General features: G+C 43.6%; 1 protein-coding gene across 11 annotated transcripts in view; it reads left to right on the forward strand.

Moving 5' to 3' along the window:
- The window catches only part of LOC128136807 (6-phosphofructo-2-kinase/fructose-2,6-bisphosphatase 4), a 53,202-nt gene extending 45,560 nt beyond the window's left edge, over positions 1-7,642 (forward strand). For all 11 annotated transcript variants that reach the window (XM_052777007.1, XM_052777013.1, XM_052777005.1 and 8 more), the window contains one exon: positions 4,742-7,642. In XM_052777007.1, coding sequence (XP_052632967.1) covers positions 4,742-4,801 — 60 coding nt within the window. In that variant the 3' untranslated portion in view covers positions 4,802-7,642. The remainder of the gene's footprint in view (positions 1-4,741) is intronic.
- The last annotated feature ends 378 nt before the right edge of the window (positions 7,643-8,020 follow it).

Raw genomic sequence — 8,020 nt, forward strand, 5'->3', positions numbered from 1 at the left:
TAAATTGATATAATTTAAAGATCGTGCAGCATTAAGTTTCATTGTAACAGACAGCAATCGTTTAGCGTTAGTTGCAGTATGTTTATGAAAGCCATGAAATACAACATCCTGTGTGAGATAAGAAAAAGTTGAAGTTTGTTTTTTAGGCACCAATTTTTGCCTATTTCAGTGCCCTTGGGAGTGATTGGACTGCTACGTAGCATAAAATAACAATCCATAGTTACTGTAAAACCTTAATCCTGCTGATCCATAGCGCTAGTGCTCTAGATGTGCTAATTAATGATGTGCTGTTTGAAGAGGGTAGCAAGTTTTCACTTAGTTCCAGAACAATTATTCAAGGTACAGGAATGTGTATAAATGTTTTTAATATACGACTTTTCCTAACAGCTGTTCTGCATTAACTAGGCTTTAGGGTTTGCCTGCCGGCAGAAGTAATTTTAAATTTCCTCTTTTCCTGCTTCTTGTACGGACGTGGGTGATCAACGAGCGTTAACAGCTCTGCTCCGTATGTTTTGTACCCAGATTTTATCTAGGGTACAATAAGCAGCGTTGACCGTTTCAGAATGTGGAAGCAGAGTTAGCCTGATGATTTCGTATCTGGGTTATGACTCCAGTAGGTGCAGGATCTCAAACCAGCAGGGTATGCATCCTGAACTGAATTACAGCAAAACCTTTCATAGGCTGGAGAAGACTGCAGCTTGTTAGAGATGGGGTGCCATGCCTTGGCTCCTTTCTCTGCGATGTTACAGTGGGCAAAATGAGGCTGTGGGAAGCATCTGTGCCATTGAAGCAGCTTTGTTTCGGTAGCATTGAGTCTGGGAAAGGCAGAAAATCACCAAGTCCTGGAACTGTCTTCTGAGGGGTGGGGGGTCTTTTAGTCTTGGAAGTAAGCAAGAGTGGTGTGTTGTGGAAAGCTTTTATCGGGTAGGTTTCTCAGGTGGTATGTTTTTCCAAAACCAGGACTTTGGAAAAAAAGTGTTACATGTCTGCACTTCTAAAATTACACTGAAGTTTTCAGGTGTTTATAGCAATTGGGAATGTCTGATACAACCAAATAACCTCCTGGCCAGAGCGCCTCCCGCTGCACTGCTTGGTATTTAGTTAAACCAGTGTCCCAGGAACTGAGGTTGCCCAGATTATTTTCCTCTCTGTCGTGACAGTGACATGGGAGTGTTCTGTCACTTTTCAGTGCTTAATTGCCCAACATCTTGGCATGTGCTTTGCCATGAAAAATGCCACGGAGGAGGAGATCTGAGCCTGTAGTACCTGCTTGTGCATTAATTAGTGAGTCCGGTGGCTTTTACCTGAGAGTTGAAGGTAACGTCCCTGGGAGGTCGCAGGGGATGTAGCCGTAGTTGGGTACTGAGAAACCATGCTAAGATGGCTCGGAGTGCTGTCACCTCCATGGGCCACAGCTAAGGAAATACTGTGCGAGTTTAAATTAAACGCATTACGTTTTTGATGGAGCCAAAATCTGCACAGGCGTCTGCTGTGGAAGAACTGAGTTTTGCTGCTTGAAAAAGGATGGCTTGGGCTGTTGGAGGAAGCGGAGGGGCAAGATGGAAGGGGCGGGAACTTGGCCGGAGAAGAAAGCAGGGCTTGCCTGCTCTGCGGCCCATGGAGGTTGCAGAAGGAGGGGAAGCAGCAGAAGGACCCGGGACCTTCCATCCCTGCCAGCTGCTGCCAGCCCGATTTCCTGGGGCTGCGGCTGCGTGTTGTTCTCTTCGCTGAGCATAATGCTCCTAGTGCTGATGTGTGCAATGGAGTGAAGTGGATATTTAAAAGCAGTTTTGCACTGTAAGTGATCTCCTGTTACAGCCGGATTGCTTAATAGTCCTCTCTGGCATGTTTTCTTACTAAACGAAAGGCCTGATGCTGGGCAGGAAGCGGCAGTGACAGTTTGTGGCACAGCTCGCCGAGGGAAAGCTGGCTGATAAGAGTACTGGATTGTTCATAGTGTGCTGTTTCTTTTTCTCTTTATGTCTGTGCTTGTTGTTCAGCTGTGCAGGGCCCTTACTAACTGCATCTGCTTTGGCTGTCTTCATGGCTCCTGTGCCCTTCAGAGCCCTCTTCCCTAGAGGAGCCTTCACGCAAAATCTTCCTGTTTTGCTGTGACGATTGCATGCAGCTAAACAAAACAAAACTGAAATGGCAGACTCTGTCCTGTTCGGAAATCCATAGCATTTTGTTTCTGGGGGAGGCTCTGTTGTGTAGGAAAAAAAATATGCAAAGCAGGGGGGAGTATAATGAGGAGAGGAGGAACAGTGGTGTAAGAGTGTATTTGGGTTAATTTCTGTGTTTTGAGTCTTTCCAGAGAGGAGTGGGTAAGATGGACCCCTTGTGCAAGGCAGAGTGAGACTGCTCCTGCCCTGGTGAGCGCTGAGCCTCCTTGGGGAGCGGGCTTCAGAAGCAGCAAGCCCCTGCCCAGGCTGACCAAGGGAGAGCCTTGGTAGAAATAGTATTGAAAAAAGGCGTTTAATGTTTTTGTTCCCACTCCTGTGTTTCCTGGGCTCTCCAGACTGTGTTGCTGCTGGTGCCTAGCAGTGGTAGTGCTGTTCCCAGGCCAGCAGTTTTGTCCCGGTGTGCTTTGTAAGGCAGTGCCGAACAGTTGCACGGATGCCTTTTGGTCCCAAAAGTAAGGCTAAAACCTCGGTCCTTTCTGAGCAGCAGCACTCTTCTCGTTGCACAACTTTTCTCTGTTGAAGCCTGTGGCTATTCTGGAAGAGGGTACGATCCCAGCTGCTATAATCTAATCTAACATGATTCCTATTGAGTAGGAGTCCATTTACCATTGAGGAGGATGTTAGTTCCTTTCTAAGCTTCAGTTCATCTGGTCTTGCGGTTAAGTATTCTGTTTGCCTAATAAGCCCTAGGGTGTGTTTGCTAGGGTTTATCCCAGACAGAGTTTTCTTTCTTCAGTGTGACAGTTCAGTGTGCTTCGCTTCTACAGCCTGTTCTCCTTCACATTTACTCAAATTGAAACATTTTTTGCTTTCAGCTTTCTTGACTGCATATCGATATTCCCTCTTGAGTCTGTCTCAGTTGCGAAGATGCTGCTTTCATCTGATACCTCTCATTGACTTAAATAAGCTGTATCTTCTGCCTTGTTTTGACCACCTCATTTCCTTTTAGTTTCATGTTATAGCTGTCTAGTTCTTGCTGCTTGTGGAGTAATTTCCAGTACCTCTGGATTCCTGTGTATTGATGCTCCATTTCACACTCCATTTAATTTTCTTTGAATCAACAGCAGATGCTCAGCTTAAAAGATTTTAGCCAATATTCTTGGATTGCCTGCGGAGACATCTCTGCAGTCCCAAGGAATTTCTGGGTACATTGGATCAATTGCTAAGAAGAATGCAAACAAATGAAACAAATGTCAGCATTTTGGTTTTTTTTTTTCTCTGTTGTGGTCATGCGGGGTGTGACATGTTTTGCCATGTCCTTATGTTCTTAGATGCTCATGCTTTCTCTGTGTCCTTTGCTGCAGAAGAAATGCTACCTGTAGAAGCTGCTTTCTGAAATAGAGTTGTTGCTTTTCTTTCCTTCAAAGAGAGAAGTCAGAGTGGGTCGGGCAGTGTGCTGGTGGGTGCAGAGATTTCCAGGACTTGGACGACTCGTCCCAGCAGCATTCATGTGTGTCTTCTCGGAAACCGTGGTGTGCTGTGTTTATGGTGGAAAACAGAGTGATTGACCCAAAGGCTTGAAGGCTGATGAGAAAGGAAAGGGCTGACACTAATGTAGGAGAATTGGTAAGGGCAGAAGTGATGCTGGCACACTTCAACCCTCGAAATCTGGTGCTGCTTGTTTATCTCCCGTTTTCATAAGAAAGGGATGAAAATCCTAGAAACTGGGGTTGGGGAGGGGAATGACTTTTGAGGTTGATGCATTTTGACTGATGGAGTTTTCTGCTGTCTGAGAGTGTGTGCTGAGAGTCCCCCTCGCTGTGTGCTAGTGGGGCTCTCCTTTTCCTTGAGTTGGGCCGAAGAGACTTGTTTTGAAAGTAAACTCTAATAGATGTGGTTTTATAACCGCTGAACCATTATCTGATGTCGGTGTGACATATGCTAACAGGCCCATGTATCCTGAAGTGCATTTAAACTTTCTGTTACTAGCTCTATAGGGATTTACTCAGAGTCTTTCAGTGATTTAGCTGCTTACAGGCAGGATCAGAATTAGTTTTATAGCTGTTGGTGTTAGGAGTCGTTTCCTGAAGTGTGCTCGAAACACAGCGAGATGGGCTTCCCTTCCTCCAGGTTTTCTCAGTTCTTGTGTGGTTTATGACCTTTTGCTGTGTGGTTTTGTTTCTTCTTATATGATATGCATAAAGACTAGAAGAGATAGTGGATAAGAAAAATGTGGTTAAAAACAGTGGTTAAAGGAAAAAAAGTCGTAAAAAACGTAACATTGTGATCTGCATGTGGTGTACAGAGACTGATTGTCCTACTAGACCCGGTGTAATACATGTCTTAGAGATGCTTTTTCACTGGAAGCAGAGAGCCTGCTTTTAGGTATCTGAGAGACTTGGGCTCTGCGAATCATGTAGCGGCTGGAACAAGGTCTAAGCCTGGCTTCTGACTTCTGCTCATGTGCTGGGACCTTTCCTTGTGTTTTACAAAACATTTTGAGGAAATAAGCATTAAAACTTGCTCATCTTTCACCTTGTGTAATAGCTGTGTGTTAAGCAAAACCCCAGCTGACCATGAGACCCTTGTTTTAAAATCTTTTCTCTTTAAATTTGCAGAATGTAGGTGTGGATCGGTCAAGAGAAGAAGCTTTGAGGACAGTACCTAACCACCTATAGCTCCAGTTCCCGGGGGCGGCAGCCCTTCCTCCAGCACAAGAGCGTCAAGTAGCAGCTCAGGTCCCGGCGAATGGAGGAGGCGTTGCTGAGCGCCGAGCAAGTTGGAATGAATGCGCCTCCCCTTCACTTTAAGACGTTTCGAATGTGATTCAGCTTCTTTGGAGAAAACCTGTAGTTGTGGATAACTCCCAGTGCCGAAAGGTATCAGTAAAAAGATTTATGGGAAGCAGAGTAGAGTTGGTTTTAGATTTTTTTCGTATGTAAATTTGTGCAGTTTCAGTGGTTTTTATTGTTCATCTGTGGATACTGCAAGATGGTTAATTGCCCGTGTCAATTTTACTGTCAGATTTTAACTAGATTTTACTTTCCTTTTTAAGTGTTTTTCTAACAGTTCCTCTTACTTTTACTGTGAATGATTGCCTAGAGTTATGTGGAGATTTTTTTGATGGTGTATTTAACATAGGTGAAATTCTACATTTTGAGCATTGGAGGCTTCGTGTTGCAAAACTACTTTAAATGGGAAAGCCTGTCAGCTCTGATGGCTTTTCTGTGTTTTGAATTGAGCTTTTGTTTGCCAACCACAACTTAGATTTTTCTGAAATGGGGAGACTTTCCCTTTGGAAGATAAAAGCATTAAAGCTAGATTCACTACCTGAAAGGTTCTGCTCTTTTAGCAAGATTTTAACATTTTCCAGGGGCTGGCTGTATTTTGGAGGGCAGTGGAAGACACAGTATTAAGTAGGGGACAAGAGTGTGAGTCTAGCTGGCAGCCTGGCTAATGAATTCTTGGGGCGGAGGGAGAGAGAGAGAGACGTCCTTTCTGCTGCAGTTACAGGAGGGGATGAGCAGCTTTTCTGAGACTGGAAGGGAGGGGAAAAGGATTCAGACTGTCAAGGGCTGGAGAAGCTGCTTGTCTTTATTAGTGCTGTGATTTTTAAAAAGTTTTTTTTTTAGGCAATTTTTGGAATGAATTTCAACATAAAAGTATATGTTTCTCTTTTATAGCCACATTTAATACGTACATCAGGAAACAGTACAGAAAGGTTAGGTGGAGTTTAACCATTCTAACAGCTCATGCAAGAAAAACACCAGGTAAATTCTGAAATTACTTTTAACATGGCACATGTGCCTTGGGTTATTTTGTGTTGTTTTTAAGCATCTTGACCATCCCAATTCTTTGCTGCTCTTTTAAACCTTGTGAAACTCCAGTGCTAAAAATGGAATTTTCTATGTCTGTTGAGGCCATGACCTTTTAACTGTACTAAATCAATGTGTATTTTGTATGTGTGTTACCAGACAACTGCAGAGAGCTGCCAGCACTGCTTTCTTAGTTCTGAAATGAGGAGAGCTATTCTTTGTGTTTTTTCTAAGGACCTCTCTTCAATTAATTGAGCTTTTACCATGTATGTTGTTGGGGTTGTTCTGTTGCTTGCTTTTTTTTTTTTCCCCCTTCCTTTTTCTCAATTCCTGTGTGAAATATGGGGCCCTCATAACGTAGTTTTGCAGGCAAGGGCTAGATTGTCTTTTGTTTATGCAGGGTTTATAAAATAATGTGCTGCTGTTGTGATTTGTTTTAATAAGCTAATTTCAGCAATACATTCAGCTCTGGAAGTAAGCCATACCGTATCACTGGGTTCCGTTTCAGAAGAGGAATGTGTAGGGTACAGAATGACCAGAAACACTTGCTTCAAGCTCCGCTGTCTAAAGCTTTGTGTGTGCGATCTGCGTTCGGTAACACCCATTTCAGATCTTTATTAATTCAGCTGTGTCTGTAGTTATTGTGTGAGGAGAAAGACCACACAGCGCTGCTCAGAGAAGTTAATTTATTGATGTGTAGTTAACAAGGCCGCCGTCGTGGCAAAAATGTAGCAGTAATTTCCCCTCCCGATTTGACGCGTGTTCAGCGTGGGAAAGCTGGGCTGTGCTCCAAGCAGCCCCCGCTCCTCCAGACCTCCACCGTCCAGCCGTGACCAGGAGTTGTTAAACAGCTTTTAAATTGAGAAAGTCAGAGTTTAACTGTAGTTACAGAGGGCAAATCCCAGGAGACTGCACTAGAAAAGCAGGGTTTCACTGGCGGACTGTGGTGGTACTTGAGCTCGGACCTGGTGGAAGAAACGTGGTGGAAGGAAAGGTTTCCCCTAGGGAGAGCTGAGCCCAAGGGCCGCTTCTCTTTACTGGCAAGCACGGCTTGGGGTGTCTCCCCTCTCTCCCTTTGTTTTACCCCTCTCAACTTTCAGAGGTGCTGTAAAATTCCTTGAGGCTAAATGTTTTATGTATAGTAGGTATTTTTATAGCCTGCTTTTGAATATACTGTGATGAGTGTTTTACTAAGTTGGGTGTTCAGTAAAACAAATTGTATACAAGTGTAAATAAACTGTTATGCTGATACTTGAAGAGAAAAAAAATACGAAGTTGTCTGTTCTACTTTAGGAAGGTACTAATCACTGACTGTATCCGATCCTTTCTAGCTGGCGAGACCAAGTGTAGCCCACGCATGTAGATTTGAAGCGAGTGATCGGTTCTCCTCGGGGAATAACCGCCTTTCTGGAAAGGCACTGTTGAGAATTGCAGATTGTTGTCACTGTCTAAAAGCTGTGTATGTCCCCCCCCTCCTGACTGAACTGTCACTGACGGGGGAGGTAAAAACCCTTGTCCTGACCTTGTGTATTTGTACCCGTGTTTATTTTATTGCCTTCTGACTGTTAACGCACTTGCTAGTTCAGATGCAGTCTCTCAAATGGGATTAAACTTGTCTTTTCTTACATCGTTGGCCTTTGTCGTAATCTTTCAGACAAATGTAATCATTTGACCTTTGATCCAAGTAATAAAGATCAAATGCTACGATATGTGCTGATGTGTGTTTCTTTCTGTACCCATTCACAGTAGCTGAAGTGCCAGGCGAGTGTTTGTTCCTGCAGCTCAGCAGGTTTCCACAGCTTTCGGAAGTGTAGCTTGGTTAAGAGCGCTTATACGTAAGTGTAAGAATTGAGTCAATTTACCTGTTTGGTTGCTTTACTCTGATAAATAATTATAATTTAAGTAACAAACTCAGTAACTGAGGAAGAAGTTAGAAGAATTTATTAAATAAATTACGAGTCAAGATTTGCACACAAGGGAGGAGAAAGGTAAGACTATTAATTTTACCTGGTCATTGGTGTTTTAAGATCTGATCCACACTCTCAAAGCTACGTTGTTCTTCTGTAGTATTCCAAATGCTGC

This window comes from Harpia harpyja, chromosome Z, assembly GCF_026419915.1.
Source record: "Harpia harpyja isolate bHarHar1 chromosome Z, bHarHar1 primary haplotype, whole genome shotgun sequence".
NCBI lineage: Eukaryota > Metazoa > Chordata > Aves > Accipitriformes > Accipitridae > Harpia > Harpia harpyja.